At 46.1% G+C, this 16,910-nt stretch overlaps 1 protein-coding gene across 1 annotated transcript in view; it reads left to right on the top strand.

Annotated features, from left to right (window-relative positions):
- LOC126187727 (discoidin domain-containing receptor 2-like) overlaps window positions 1–16,910 on the top strand; it is a 302,696-nt gene that overhangs the window by 153,175 nt on the left and 132,611 nt on the right. Inside the window, exons 6-7 of the mRNA XM_049928973.1 lie at window positions 3,452–3,585; window positions 16,493–16,694. Coding sequence (XP_049784930.1) covers window positions 3,452–3,585; window positions 16,493–16,694 — 336 coding nt within the window. The remainder of the gene's footprint in view (window positions 1–3,451; window positions 3,586–16,492; window positions 16,695–16,910) is intronic.

Genomic DNA, 16,910 nt, shown 5'->3' with positions numbered 1-16,910 from the left:
GTCATCAGCGAATCGTATCACTGATGTCCTTTCACCTTGTATTTTAATTCCACTCCTGAACCTTTCTTTTATTTCCATCATTGCTTCCTCGATGTACAGATTGAAGAGTAGGGGCGAAAGGCTACAGCCTTGTCTTATACCCTTCTTAATACGAGCACTTCGTTCTTGATCGTCCACTCTTATTATTCCCTCTTGGTTGTTGTACATGTTGTATATGACCCGTCTCTCCCTATAGCTTACCCCTACTTTTTTCAGAATCTCGAACAGCTTGCACCATTTTATATTGTCGAACGCTTTTTCCAGGTCGACAAATCCTATGAAAGTGTCTTGATTTTTCTTTAGCCTTGCTTCCATTATTAGCCGTAACGTCAGAATTGCCTCTCTCGTTCCTTTACTTTTCCTAAAGCCAAACTGATCGTCACCTAGAGCATTCTCAATTTTCTTTTCCATTCTTCTGTATATTATTCTTGTAAGCAGCTTCGATGCATGAGCTGTTAAGCTGATTGTGCGATAATTCTCGCACTTGTCAGCTCTTGCCGTCTTCGGAATTGTGTGGATGATGCTTTTCCGAAAGTCAGATGGTATATCGCCAGACTCATATATTCTACACACCAACGTGAAAAGTCGTTTTGTTGCCACTTCCCCCAATGATTTTAGAAATTCTGATGGAATGTTATCTATCCCTTCTGCCTTATTTGACTGTAAGTCTTCCAAAGCTCTTTTAAATTCCGATTCTAATACTGGATCCCTTATCTCTTCTACCTGTTTCTTCTTCTATCACATCAGACAAATCTTCACCCTCATAGAGGCTTTCAATGTATTCTTTCCACCTATCTGCTCTGTCCTCTGCATTTAACAGTGGAATTCCCGTTGCACTCTTAATGTTACCACCGTTGCTTTTAATGTCACCAAAGGTTGTTTTGACTTTCCTGTATGCTGAGTCTGTCCTTCCGACAATCATATCTTTTTCGATGTCTTCACATTTTTCCTGCAGCCATTTCGTCTTAGCTTCCCTGCACTTCCTATTTATTTCATTCCTAGCATACTGTTTTCCAAATTCTTTCTGTCCGCATTGCTTATCATCGGACCTCCTAATTTTCACTATCCTTCCGTAGCACCACTTTTCAAGCAGGTTGATTCTCTTCTGTTGCAGTTCTGTCCCACTCCGTGTTTCACTACCATACAGTGATGTGCACCAAAATTGCATTCTCAGCAATTTATTCTTCAAATTAAGGCTGATGTTTGGAATTATTAGAGATCTGTCGACAAGGAATGCCCTCTTCGCCTGTCCTACGCTGCTTTGTAGATCCTTCTTATTTCGTCCGTCATGGGTTATTTGCTCACAATGTAGCAGAAATCTTTCACATCTTCCGATTCGTGGCGTCCAATTTTGATTTTACGTTCTGTTCAACAAGTTTCCTAAGTCTACTTCACGTTCATTTAGTTCAGTAATGTCATCAACAAATCCTGTGATTTGTATCTTTTCGTACTGAACTGTAATCCCAATCGTGAACCATTCTTTCATTCGCCTCACGCTTCTTCGATGCACAGACGGGACAATGAAGAGTAAAAGATTACGCCCCTATTTTATACCCTCCCTAACCTGGGAACTTCGTTCTTGACAACAGCATACATCCCACTACATCCAATATCTACCATTATCTTCTGTCCTCACCACTTCTTTTTGTACTTCTTCATTTCGGTCTTGACCTGGTCACTTAATTTTTAACTATCTTCGATAACACCAGACTTCATCTGCTTCCCGTTTCTGCCTACCTTTAACGGCTGTATGAATCTGCGCTGAACAGGTACGCTTCCCTGAAGTTTTTTCGTGGTTCCACATTAATGTCTATTAGCAGCAGAACTCTTTTGTTGAAGAAGGAAAGACAATTCCTTCTTGTCTCGAGACGTGTCTCATCGACAGATCACTTTTTTTGTCAAGTTGTCTTATAAATTTCTCTTTTGTCTAGTTAGATTCAGACCCTTGTCATTAGTTGCTCGATCTATCCATCTTGTCTTCAGCATTCTTCTGTAGCACCAGCTTTCAAAAGCTTCTGCTCCCTTCTTGTGTGAAAGCTAATCGTACGCGTCTCACTTCCGTACGAGAATACACTTTGGAGAAATAGCTTCAGAAACGATATTGTCAAGTTTCTCTTTTTCAGAAATTCTTTCTTTCCTATACCCAGTATAACAAATATATAGTGTCTATTTCCGATATCATCAGTTATTTTGCTTTCCAAATAACAAAATTGATCTACTGTCATTAGCGCTGCATTTCCTAGTCTGATTCCTTCACTATTGCCCGCTTGGTGTTATTCGCAAAAGTTCTGCTTCATCTACATCTACATCTACATACATACTCCGCAATTCACCATACAGTGCGTGGCGGAGGGTATCTCGTACCACAACTAGCATCTTCTCTCCCTGCTCCACTCCCAAACAGAACGAGGGAAAAATGACTGCCGATATGCCTCTGTACGAACTCTAATCTCTCTTATCTTATCTTTGTGGTCTTTCCGCGAAATGTAAGTTGGCGGCAGTAAAATTGTACTGCAGTCAGCCTCAGATGCTGGTTCTCTAAATTTCCTCAGTAGAGATTCACGAAAAGAGCGCCTCCTTTCCTCAAGAGACTCTCACTCGAGTTCCTGAAGCATTTCCGTAACACTCGCGTGATGATCAAACCTACCAGTAACAAATCTAGCAGCCCGCCTCTGAATTGCTTCTATGTCCTCCCTCAGTCCAACCTGATAGGGATCCCAAACGCTCGAGCAGTACTCAAGAATAGGTCGTATTAGTGTTTTATAAGCGGTCTCCTTTACAGATCAACCACATATTCCCAAAATTCTACCAATGAACCGAACACGAGTATCCGCCTTCCCCACAACTGCCATTACATACTTGTCCCACTTCCTATCGCTCTACAATGTTACGCCCAAGTATTTAATCGACGTGACTGTGTCAAGCGCTACAGTAGTAATGGAGTATTCAAACATTACGGGATTCTTTTTCCTGTTCATCTGCATTAATTTACATTTATCTGTATTTGGAGTTAGATGCCATTCTTTACACCAATCACAAATCCTGTCCAAGTCATCTTGTATCCTCCTACAGTCACTCAACGACGGCACCTTCCCGTACACCACAGCATCATCAGCAAATAGCCGCACATTGCTATCCACCCTATCCAAAAGATCATTTATGTAGATAGGAAACAACAGCGGACCTACCACACTTCCCTGGGACACTCCAGATGATACCCTCACCTCCGATGAACACTCACCATCGAGGATAACTTCCACTTTCCCACGTGGGTGGCCCGACAGCTAAATCACCCTGCACAGTTTCTTGTTAATTCCGCCAGTTACGTGTCGTCCGTTTGAAGCCCGCAGCACCGGCCTGTCGGCCCCCTCGTGTGTGGACACTGATGCGCTGTTTTCGTGTTGCCTGGCAGACTGGCGCTGGGTGGGCTGGCACAACGAGACGCGCCACGGCCAGCCCGTGGAGCTGGAACTCCAGCTGGACGGCGCCAGGGAGCTGACGGCGGCGCGCCTGCACGCACTCCACCGGCCCGACCACGGCGTCCAGGTCAGTGTCACCGCTGCCTCTGCCCCTCTGCCTGAAATGCCGTGCGGTCTGAGGCGCCTTGTCACGGTTCGCGCGGCTTCCCCCGCCGGAGGTTCGAGTCCTCCCTCGGGCATGTGTGTGTGTGTGTGTGTGTGTGTGTGTGTGTGTGTGTGTGTGGGTGTGGGTGTTGTCCTTAGTGTAAGTTAGTTTAAGTTACATTAATTAATGTGTAAGCCTAGAGACCGATGACCTAAGAATGTACATGTGCGTCAGTGAAAAAGACCAATAAAAAGGTGTTAGCATGTGGACGTAATGTGCTGTTCCAGTCTCTTCTGTACCTAAGGTCCATCACCGTTCCCTTTGGATCCCTACGTAATTCGGTGCTCTCCGATACACACGATCGAACAGCGGAGGAGTGGTACTCAAGCGTCAACTTTAGGTTACAATATCTCCGGGTGTAATTAACATTTTACAATGCAACAAACGGCACTGATTACGTATTTGTTTATATGTTCAGATGTGCTAACGAAACTAACGGGGTTACATTTAAAAAAACGTAGGTCTGTGTTAAAAAACATACTTCCGTGCATTTTTTTATGATTTGTATTAACCAATTACACTAGCCCCTCTCCTCACGTTCGGTCTGTGGAATCGATTCGTCAGTATTTGATGTGGTTCACGAAATATATCCAGCGGTAACATTAGGTGACTCACCCTGTATGTATTGTGGTGTCACCGCCAGACACCACACTTGCTGGGTGGTAGCCTTTAAATCGACCGCGGTCCGTTAGTATACGTCGGACCCGCGTGTCGCCACTGTCAGTGATTGCAGACCTAGCGCCGCCACACGGCAGGTCTAGTCTAGAGAGACTCCCTAGCAATCGCCCCAGTTGTACAGCCGACTTTGCTAGCGACGGTTCACTGTCTACATATGCTCTAATTAGCAGAGACGACAGTTTAGCTTAGCCTTCAGGTACGTCATTTGCTACGACCTAGGAAGGCACCGTATTCAGTTACTGTAATTAGTTCAAGAATGTATTCTGAACAGATAATATTGTGAATCATATACCGTCAAGAGCGACGTTCATCATTAATGGATTAAAGTTAAGTATCAAACTAATTACGTCCGCTTTTTGAATTCTCATTCCTTGTCATGTTCCAGACCTCTCGTCAGTATAGTCCTTCCCTCCTCACGCTACCTGCTTGAGCCAAAACGCGTGCATTTCGGCCTCCAATCGTAACACGGTGTTGGCTCTTCTGCTAACACAAAATGTATATTACCGAAAGGACTTCGATAACTGTACAGTGCTATCCCATCGCCAACACGGTTAAAGCTGGAATGCGCTAATGTGTTTATCTGTGCAGGTATGTACTTGCTAATCGACTCGCAAAGTCACTAAATGGTCGACGACACTCTAGTATTATGTTTTCTACGACAGCAAACAATGGAATTCAGTAACATTTTCAACCTCTATTTACACTGCTGCTAAACACTACATTAATACACTCCTGGAAATGGAAAAAAGAACACATTGACACCGGTGTGTCAGACCCACCATACTTGCTCCGGACACTGCGAGAGGGCTGTACAAGCAATGATCACACGCACGGCACAGCGGACACACCAGGAACCGCGGTGTTGGCCGTCGAATGGCGCTAGCTGCGCAGCATTTGTGCACCGCCGCCGTCAGTGTCAGCCAGTTTGCCGTGGCATACGGAGCTCCATCGCAGTCTTAAACACTGGTAGCATGCCACGACAGCGTGGACGTGAACCGTATGTGCAGTTGACAGACTTTGAGCGAGGGAGTATAGTGGGCATGCGGGAGGCCGGGTGGACGTACCGCCGAATTGCTCAACACGTGGGGCGTGAGGTCTCCACAGTACATCGATGTTGTCGCCAGTGGTCGGCGGAAGGTGCACGTGCCCGTCGACCTGGGACCGGACCGCAGCGACGCACGGATGCACGCCAAGACCGTAGGATCCTACGCAGTGCCGTAGGGGACCGCACCGCCACTTCCCAGCAAATTAGGGACACTGTTGCTCCTGGGGTATCGGCGAGGACCATTCGCAACCGTCTCCATGAAGCTGGGCTACGGTCCCGCACACCGTTAGGCAGTCTTCCGCTCACGCCCCAACATCGTGCAGCCCGCCTCCAGTGGTGTCGCGACAGGCGTGAATGGAGGGACGAATGGAGACGTGTCGTCTTCAGCGATGAGAGTCGCTTCTGCCTTGGTGCCAATGATGGTCGTATGCGTGTTTGGCGCCGTGCAGGTGAGCGCCACAATCAGGACTGCATACGACCGAGGCACACAGGGCCAACACCCGGCATCATGGTGTGGGGAGCGATCTCCTACACTGGCCGTACACCACTGGTGATCGTCGAGGGGACACTGAACAGTGCACGGTACATCCAAACCGTCATCGAACCCATCGTTCTACCATTCCTAGACCGGCAAGGGAACTTGCTGTTCCAACAGGACAATGCACGTCCGCATGTATCCCGTGCCACCCAACGTGCTCTAGAAGGTGTAAGTCAACTACCCTGGCCAGCAAGATCTCCGGATCTGTCCCCCATTGAGCATGTTTGGGACTGGATGAAGCGTCGTCTCACGCGGTCTGCACGTCCAGCACGAACGCTGGTCCAACTGAGGCGCCAGGTGGTAATGGCATGGCAAGCCGTTCCACAGGACTACATCCAGCATCTCTACGATCGTCTCCATGGGAGAATAGCAGCCTGCATTGCTGCGAAAGGTGGATATACACTGTACTAGTGCCGACATTGTGCATGCTCTGTTGCCTGTGTCTAAGTGCCTGTGGTTCTGTCAGTGTGATCATGTGATGTATCTGACCCCAGGAATGTGTCAATAAAGTTTCCCCTTCCTGGGACAATGAATTCACGGTGTTCTTATTTCAGTTTCCAGGAGTGTATATCATTTTACAGCATTACTCATCTCGAAAATTCGATAAGATCCTGTGCTTTTACGTGTTTCGATAACTGTACTCAAACTGTGTTCAAAAGCTTCTGCAAGGTGACACAGGCGGTCCGGAGCTCGTGGTTTGGTGGCTACCGTTGCTGCCTCTGCATCACGTGGTCCCGAGTTCGGGATTTTCTCTGCCTGGGGACTGAGTGTTTGTGTTGTCCTAATCATTTCATCATCATTCGTGACAGTGGCTAGATTGGACTGTGAAAAAAATTGGAGTGTGTAATAATTGGGAGTTTGTACGGGCGCTGATGACCGCGCAGTTGAGCGCCCCACAAACCAAACATCATCAACTGACACAGACAGCTCCTTTGCATCTCATCTGTCATATCTGCCAGAGGCAGTCCCATTTATACACCGTTTCCCACTATAACATGGCCATTTTTTTTTTACTGGTGCTGCAAATAACAAAGAAAATCGACTCTATTCGGAACGCATCAACTTGTCTCCGAGCGCTACCAACGTTTCTGCGTGTGTCGCCTCTGCTTTCATATTGGCACACAGCAGTCGTCATCGTGGCAGCACTGCGGTAAAGAGTCGGGGCTGCTGTGTGCCCTCGCATCGCCATCCCTCTTCCCCCCTACCCCAACCTGGCCGGCGGTGTGTGTGTGTGTGGGCGGGGGGGGGGGGGGGGAAGGAATCAGGGGCCACCGTACTGTGGCTCACACCAGGTGGTGTCTCGTAGTCACAAACATTAATCAGCACCTGCCCCATTCCTCGACGACAGTCTGATGAACTTTCACGCTAGTTTTCTTCCCTTAATTCTTTCTTATTCAGTCCCTACACCACAATTACAGCAAATCAACCGTTCAAATCTTGACATTAGCTTCAGTTTTATGCGACAATCAATCTGGACCTCCCTTTCCTAACTCGTTGTACTAATCTGCAATCAAATTTAAAACTGACGGGCTATACAAACCTCTTAGTTCCATTCCTACTTGTAACTCTAGGAAAAAGGCTGCACACAATTTTCTGTCACATACACTGTAAGGTGTGCTAGTCAGTTAAAAGGAAATTAAAGCAGTAGTAAATGTTTTATTTACTCATAAATACTTACTGCTTTGTGGAATGGTGTAATAAGTTCACTTTCTCTCAAACAACGTCGTTGCTCTCATCAGCAGAGTGACAGTCTTATGGATTTTACCTATATGTCAGCATGACTGACTGAAGAAACCTTTTCCTTAACTTGCATAATACTCCTTCTGTTGTTCGTATAACGACATCAGTATAAAATACTTAACAGGTGGATAGCCGCGCGGGATTAGACGAGAGGTCTATGCGCTGCAGTCATGGCCTGTGCGGCTGGCCCCGGCGGAGGTTCGAGTCCTCCCTCGGGCATGGGTGTGTGTGTTTGTCCTTAGGATAATTTAGGTTAAGTAGTGTGTAAGCTTAGGGACTGATGACCTTAGCAGTTAAGTCCCATAAGATTTCACACACATTTGAACATTTCTGCCCGCTTTAACATCCACCAGCAGAAGAGAAGTTACGTGTACATCTCTCAACTGTATCATCGATTTCAAGACAACTAAAAATGAAACGGTGGCAGATCAAAAAATGCTCAGATGAGCGCGTTATCGTTAACAGAGTTAACTTTACGATAAAGAAGGGTGACATCGTTATACAGACCTCTGAACTAAACGGGAAGACTTGTGTTGCCGTCAGGGGAAGTATGGTTTGTTACAACTTCAGTTTCGTATTTTCTGAGAAAACGCTAGACGCCATTCCTCAGCAGCTGTGAAACTTCCCAGTCTACGTACGATACGCCCTCTCACTTACGTATGCAAATGGTTTTCGGCAGTGCAGAAGACCGCAGAGCACTGAAGCGATCGCATAAATGAAACAGCGAGGGCGCCATAAAGGAAATTGTTACCTCTGGCGACGAACAAGTGCCAATGAGTCCTTTATCGATTGGCGGACGGGGGACTTTGCAGGAACTTAAATACCCCGCCCGCCAGAGGGCCAGTCCTGAACTGCACACAAGGGCGCGCCGTGACGGGAACTGGCTCGGAGCTGCCGCTGCTGTGCGGGGGCGGGCTTCACCCACGCAGCGTCCCACTCCAGGCTCCAACGGATTACACTCAGACTGGGTGCATGGAACGGACCGAAACAAGTTCACCTAATTATTTATTGGCCTTAACTTTTTTGGGTAATCTAAATTACTTCCAAACAAAGAGAGAGAAATGTGGTACATATTCTCTGCGCTATACACACTACTCGCCATTAAAATTGCTACACCACGAAGATGACGTGCTACAGACGCGAAATTTAACCGACAGGAAGAAGATGCTGTGATATGCAAATGATTAGCTTCTCAGAGCATTCACACAAGGTTGGCGCCGGTGGCGCCACCTATAACGTACTGACACGAGGAAAGTTTACAACCGATTTTTCATACACAAACAGCAGTTGACCGGCGTTCCCTGGTGAACGTTGTTGTGATGCCTCGTGTAAGGAGGAGAAATGCGTACCATCACATTTCCGACTTTGATGAAGGTCGGATTGCATCGTATCGCGATTGAGGTTTATCGTATCGCGACATTGCTGCTCGCGTTGGTGGAGATCCAGTGGCTGTTACCAGAATATGGAATCGGTGGGTTCAGGAGGGTAATACGGAACGCCGTGCTGGATCCCAACGGCGACGTATCACTAGCAGGCAAGATGACAGGCATCTTATCCCCGTATCTGTAACGGATAGTGCAGCCACGTCTCGATCCCTGAGTCAAGAGATGGGTACGTTTGGAAGACAACAACCATCTGCACGAACAGTTTGACGACGTTTGCAGCAGCATGGACCATCGGCTCGGAGACCATGGCTGCGGTTAGCCTTGACGCTGCATCACAGACAGGAACGCCTAAGATGGTGTACTCGAAGACGAACCTGGGTGTACGAATGGCAAAACGTCATTTTTCGGATGAATCCAGGTTCTGTTTACAGCATGATGATGGTCGCATCCGTGTTTGGCGACATCGCGGTGAACGCACATTGGAAGCGTGTAGTCGTCATCGCCATACTGGCGTATCACCCAGCGTGATGGTATGGGGTGCCATTTGTTACACGTCTCGGTCACTTCTTGTTCGCATTGTCGGCACTTTGAACAGTGGAAGTTACATTTAAGATGTGTTACGACCCGTGGCTCTACCCTTCATTCGATCCCTGCGAAACCCTACATTTCAGCAGGGTAATGCACGACCGCATGTTGCAGGTTCTGTGCAGGCCTTTCTGGATACAGAAAATGTTCGACTGCTGCCTTGGCCAGCACATTCTCCAGATCTCTCACCAATTGAAAACGTCTGGTCAATGGTGGCCGAGCAACTGGCTCGTCACAATACGCCAGTCACTACTCTTGATGAACTGTGGTATCGTGTTGAAGCTGCATGGGCAGCTGTACCTGTACACGCCATCCAAGCTCTGTTTGACTCAATGCCCAGGCGTATCGAGGCCGTTATTATGGCCAGAGTTGGTGGTTCTGGGTACTGATTTCTCAGGATCTATGCACCCAAATTGCGTGAAAATGTAATCACATGTCAGTTCTAGTATAATATATTTGTCCAATCAATACCCGTTTATCATCTGCATTTCTTCTTGGTGTAGCAATTTTAATGACCAATAGTGTAGTTACAGTTGTTACATGTACATCTACACTACATAGTTGCTACGCAAGCATCGTGAGGTGCGTGGCGGAGAGTATCCTGTACCACTGCTTGCCGTTTCCCCTCATGTAGCACTCGCAAATAAAACGAGGGGAAAACGACTGTCTGTACGCCTCTCTATGAGCCCTAATTTCTCAAAATGTTTCAAATTGCTCTGAGCACTATGGGACTTAACATCTGAGTCCATCAGTCTCCTAGAACGTAGAACTACTTAAACCTAAGTAACCTAAGGACATCACACACATCCATGCCCGAGGCAGGATTCGAACCTGCGACCGTAGGGCAGCGACGTTACCGGTGCCAGCAATGGCGGCAGACCACAAGTCTGCGGATTCCGGGCTCAGCATTTTGTTTTTCCTAAACTTTCCCCAAACACTTGTATCGCTCCGGCGAATGATGTTTAATCGGGAATGAACACTAATGATAATACTAACCACTGTGCTGATACATAATGGAGATATGAAAAGGGATCACGACAAAATTAAAATACTTTTATTGATATTTGTATGGACGTGTCGTAGAAAAATTTCACATTATTCACCGTCTGGTATGTCTCCGCCACGATACGAATATCAAAGTATCGATAAACAAGTGTTCAGTGTCATAATGAATCCTTATTGTGTAATGGCGATCGAAACGTTTCCGTTCGAATGCCGGACTAAAGTCTTTCCTGCATGTCGGTGCTTATAAACCCGCATGAGAGTCTCATTTTGTTGTAAATAGGCTGCAGCAACGACTTCAAACGGGAAATTTTCGATCGCCCGTGAAACGTCGGCTATAGCTCGCCACGAGTGTACCACTGTAACTATCATTATTATTACTATTGTTGTTATTGTTTCTTTGGGAAGTAACATGATTCTGTAGCGATGAAAGTGTGATAGAAACTTAACTAAAAAAAGAAAAGAAAAAAATTCGAGTGTCGAACGCACTATTGACAGACCTCGGTTGCCCTGTCAGAGTGGTATGACGGTCAACAAACTTGTAAAACCTCGAACGCCGATTTCTCGACAACGCTTGAGAAGCACATGGTACTGGAGCAACATTCGTTGTACCTACATGTGTACTGCAGTCGTGCGAAAGGTGAGCAACATCGGTGACCTGCTGGGTCTGCGCTTTCCTTGTCAGGTGTTGGCGCGGCCACTTTTCTGCCGTGCTGCCATTTGTATAATGCCGATGAGCAATTGATTGTAAATTTTTTCAGACACATTGATTATAAATTTTTTTACGCCCACCAGTTGATGTAGGTCACAACTATCGTGCTCATCATATTTTAGACAGTACGATACATCTACTTGCAATTATTTTCCTGTCTCACGTTTAAGTGTCTTGGATGATACATTGTGACGGTATACCTGAGTTTTCGTTATTTTAAACACTGAAACACACAATATTAAAGTACCACAAGAATGTTTATTTTGTATTTTGTTCATAACTGACTTTCGTCTTCCTAGTTCATCGTCATAGAATTTAAAACTTAAAGGACAGTTCACATCACATTAGCTTCAGTTTTCAACTGTAAAAATACTGCTATTTCCAGTTTTAAGATCATGCATCTACGAGCATAGCAAAAGCACAATTTGCAGTACTTAAAACTGCCATGGGTACAAATAAAGAAATGTAATGACGTAGAGAATGTTTTAGGCTCTAAAGATGTCACTACAGATCGCTAAACACAGTGGTTCACTAGCTAGACACATTGTACAAGACACGTTATACAGTTCTTAGTTAGAGTGTAAGCTATACGCAGAATGATAAAACTAGCATAAGATACTGAAATGCACACAAATGCGGTATGCGCAAATGAACGTTTTACATTGTATGCAAATATTAAAAATATATGAATATACAGCGTTCGGACAAAAATACGGAAACTCCGGCATAAATGCGTACTTAAACGTAAGTGCAGACGCTAGCAAAGCCTGCAGGTTGTTCTGTCCCATTTGACCACACATGGCGGCTCTGCAGTGTCCTCAGTACTTCGCAAATGTCAGTCGTGGTCACAACAGTGTTGTGAGTGGTTGTGAGTGAATCAGTTCGGAGCGAAGCGAATTGCAATGTCGGCAAATTGTTGGTTGATGCTTCCGTAACGCAGCTGAAGCTTGAATGTTTCAAGAGGCACTGTATCGAAGGTTTGTACCGCGTACAGGGAAAGCCGAAAAAGTGTGTTGCTTAAAATCCGTCTTGATTGCAAAAAAATTTTTTATTATTATTCATATGACCGGTTTCGGTTCATTCAGAACCATCTTCAGATCTGATATTTCAGTTACAGGAGTAACCCGTCCAAATCCAGCAATTTTCACATGCTACGTCACATAATCTACGTCTGAATGAACCGAAACCGGTCATATGAATAATAATAAAAAAAATTTTGCAATCAAGACGGATTTTAAGCAACATTATAAAATCACTGATTGCTGTTATCCCATAAGACATTATGTCTGTTTTTGGAAAAAGTGTGTGTTGAGTGATCTCGAGAGACTGTTTTTGGAGAGGATTGTGACGAAAAATAAGAGGACAGTTGCAAAAGTTGCTGCGAAAGTGAATGTCGCATTCGCGAAGCCTCTCAGCGCCAAAACGTCACAAATGGAGCTCTGTAACATGGTAATTGCAGGGCGAGCTCGAAATGCAAAACTGTAAGTCGGAAATGCAAAACTACAAGTCAGCCGCGCGGGGTAGCCGCGTGCACTAGGCCGACTTGTCACGGTTCGCGCGGCTGTCCTAGTCGGAGGTTCGAGTCACCCCTTGGCCCTGGGTGTGCGTGTTGTCCTTAGCGTAAGTTAGTTTAAGTTATATTAAGTTGTGTGTTAGCTTAGGAACCGATGACCTCAGCCGTATGGTCCCATAAGACCTTGCCACAAATGTCCAGCTTTTTTCAGTCAGAGATGCGAATGACCAGAACAGAAAAAAGTGGTGACCACGATATTAAACCTGCTGTTTGGGGTAATGGAAGAATTTTAGTTGGTCGGATGAGACTTGCTTCACGCTGTTTCAGACTTCTGGCCAAGTTTACGTCCGAAGGGCGAAACCTGGCGGTGGTTGGGCGATGATTTCGGCAGCCATGTCGTGGTGTACCATGAGCCCCAAAGGTGCCCTGCAAGTTCGCATTACTGTCAAGGATTATGCGACGATTTTGGCTGTTCAGGCCCATCCCGTGGTACCGTGTTTGTTCTCCAGTACTGATGCTGCTTTCCCGTATGTCGGGGCCCCTGTTCACACAGCTCGCATCATCCAGGATGACTTGTTGGTTCTTCCCTGGAGACTGCAGTCAACAGCTCTCAACATTATTGAGCATTTATGGTGTAGTTTGGAGAGGAGGATGGGTGATCGCTGCCCGCATCATCGCTACCTGAACTTGCCAATGTTTCGCATGAATAGTGGTCTGAGGTTTACTTGAAGACCTCGCAGGACCTGTATTTAGAGACTACTCGAAGCTGTTTCGAATGCCACCGGTTTTCCTACATCGTATTAGGCGTGGTGATGTGTTGTGTTTCTCGTGTTTCACTATTTGCTCCCACTCCCTGTATAGGCCAAAAGAGTAGACCAACTGTAGTACGATATGGTTAGCTCAGACAATCATTCGGTTTTGGGTTGTATAACCTTCAAATTACCATATTGTAACGTTCTTTAAATAGTAACCTCTTGACTACGTTGAATGAATGCCTGAACTGAGGATGCATACAAAACTCGAGTTATCGTGTAGCGTGTTGTAACTGCAAAAGGTGTACTTACTCAGTGTTATAGTTAGCAAACACTTTATACGAATTGATTGGGCAATGCAACTCCCAAAACTAATAAAGAAATACAGTCACTTAAAAATACATTCAGCTCCTTAGGCATAGAAACCTCTGGCCCTGTTCAAAACTGATAACTTTGGACCCTGTGCACATAACAAGTAAATTAAATTGTCCTATCTCTAAAGCAGCAACAGTGGAACGCGATACATTCAGGTCTCTCATGAAAAAAAATGAAATATACTAGCTACAGGTTCAGCGGTGTGCAGTTCTGGGCATAATACTTTGAAATGTACATGAAATTCTTTTGGATGATAAATGAAAACATTTAAGAAAAATCCAACGTCTTTGAAAACCGTATGACCTGGTACTGATTTTGGTGAATTATTAACTCTGACTTTTTACTGAAACTGTATTTCAAGTTAAGTTTGGCTTTTCAAAATGTCTGACAATTGAAATTACATTACTCAGAAAAATTGCACCCTTTTTACTAATTGATTCACAAACAATGAGATTTGTACAGCAAGAATAATCTGACCCCAGTGAAAAAGCAATTGCTCAAATGGCTCTGAGCACTATGGGACTTAACATTTCAGGTCATCAGTCCCCAAGAACTTAGAACTACTTAAACCTAACTAACCTAAGGACATCAAACACATCCATACCCGAGGCAGGATTAGAACCTGCGACCGTAGCGGTCCCGCGGTTCCAGACTGACGCGCCTAGAACCGCTCGGCCACAACCACCGGCCTACAAATTCATAAATACAAGTCAACAAATTACAAATACCTGAAACTTCCTGGCAGATTAAAACTGTGTGCCAGACCGAGACTCGAACTCGGGACCTTTGCCTTCCGCTGACAAGTGCTCTACCAACTGAGCACAGTTGGTAGAGCACTTGCCCGCCAAAGTTAAAGGTCCCTAGTTCGAGTCTCGGTCCGGCATACAGTTTTAATCTGCCAGGAAGTTTCATATCAGCGCACACTCCGCTGCAGAGTGAAAATCTCATTCTACAAATACCTGTGTTAGCAAATCTTAGACACATTACAAATGGGAAATATCTTATTAGCCTTCACATCAAATCAGTTTCCGTACATTGTGCGTTTACTCAAGAATTACAAATTATCAACAACTCATCTACACTAATGTGCTGGCAAAACGAGAGTCATAAATATTTAACGTCTTTACCTTGCTTGCGTGAAGACTTCTTCCAGATTCATATCTCAAACAATGCATATACTCGTACTTCCTACATTATAATCTGACACTTGGTGGCTTCACAGAACACACCACAAAAACTGCCTACTCCATCCTCTTTCGCTCACAGACAGCTACCCACTACTGTGCGCCAAGCGCTATCTTACTGCAACACTACAAATAGACTAGAAGCAGTGTCTTCAGTTCTGCTGTCCTGCACAGTCAGCAGTCCGCTACTTAAAGCCTATCAGAGACATACATCGTCCATAATATAATAACTTCATTTTAGTTTACCTTAGTATTATTAACATATTCGGGTGCCACATACAAGTGTACCCCAGTAGACTCCTTTCAATATATCTTTGGAAAAAGCAGTATTTGAACAACTAGGAACTCTTGCTTGTGTGGTGTGAATACGTTGTTTAGTCTTAAGTTCACTGATGGTGGTCTAGAAAGCCGAAAGCCAGCTCACAAAGAAATGCTGAGCAGATATTATTGTCAAACTCCGACAATGTGTGTCTCAGTGTTTAATATGTCTATGTTGCTACAAGTACTAGCGAAGTATTCCATAAATATCATTTCCCTACACATAGTCTGCTTGTGGACTATTTTCGAATGAGACAGTCAGTAGAAAAAGGTGCTTTGTTTAGCACATCATAATAAGAGATGACCATTTCTCTGTGTGCGAAACGAGGCGCCACTGCAGTGAGCTGGCTGTGTGCCTGTACAGGTGTTCTCCGAGGTGTGAGCCGAATGTGTGCCTGTTCATGTGTTCTCCAAGGTGTGAGCCCACTGTGTGCTTGTGCAAGTGTTCTCCAACGTGGGAGCCCACTGTGTGCCCTTGCAGGTGTTCTACAAGGTGTGAGCCAGCTGTATGACTGTGCAGGTGTTTTCCAAGGTGTGAGCTGGCTGTGTGACTGTGCAGGTGTTCTCCAAAGCCTGAGGCCACTGTGTGGTTGTGCAGGTGTTCTCCAAGGTGTGAGCTTGCTGTGTGCCCTTGCAGGTGTTCTCCAAGGTGTGAGCCCACTGTGTACCCTTACAGGTGTTCTCCAAGGTGTGAGCCCACTCTGTGCCTGTGCAGGTGTTCATGTTCTCCAAGGTGTGAGCCCACTGTGTGCCTGTGCAGGTGTTCTCCAAGGTGTGAGCCCACTGTGTACCCTTGCAGGTGTTCTCCAAGGTGTGAGCCCACTGTGTACCTGTGCAGGTGTTCGTGTTCTCCAAGGTTTGAGCCCACTGTGCGCCTGAGCAGGTGTTCTCCAAGGTGTGAGCCCACTGTGTACCCTTGCAGGTGTTCTCCAAGGTGTGAGCCCACTGTGTGCCTGTGCAGGTGTTCTCCAAGGTGTGAGCCAGTTTTGTGGCTGTGTGCAGGTGTTCTCTGAGGTGTCAGTGTACCTGAGCCTGGACGGGCGGCACTACCAGGCGGCGCTGACGCGGCGCGTCGCCCCCCCGCCCGGCGAGCCGGCCGTCAACGTCAGCATCTCGCTGCAGCAGCGCGTGGCGCGCTTCCTGCGGCTGCACCTGCGCTTCGCCGACCAGTGGATGCTGCTCAGCGAGGTCTCGCTGGACTCTGGTGAGTGCGCCCTGCTGCAGCCACTCAGGTGATACAGAGCAGTGCCGTGTGAACATGTGCCGGTATCCTGCAACTGCGAGAAACAGGTCGCACCCGTCTACGAGAAGGGTAGCAGGAGCGATCCACGATATGACTGTCCGAGAGCTGTGACGTCAGTCTGTTATAGGATCTTACAACGTAATGAGTCATCTCAAACAGAATAAACCCCTTCAAACC

Source organism: Schistocerca cancellata, chromosome 5 (assembly GCF_023864275.1).
Source record: "Schistocerca cancellata isolate TAMUIC-IGC-003103 chromosome 5, iqSchCanc2.1, whole genome shotgun sequence".
NCBI lineage: Eukaryota > Metazoa > Arthropoda > Insecta > Orthoptera > Acrididae > Schistocerca > Schistocerca cancellata.
The sequence above is the reverse complement of the archived record's forward strand: the minus strand, read 5'-3'. Positions and strand labels throughout refer to the sequence as shown.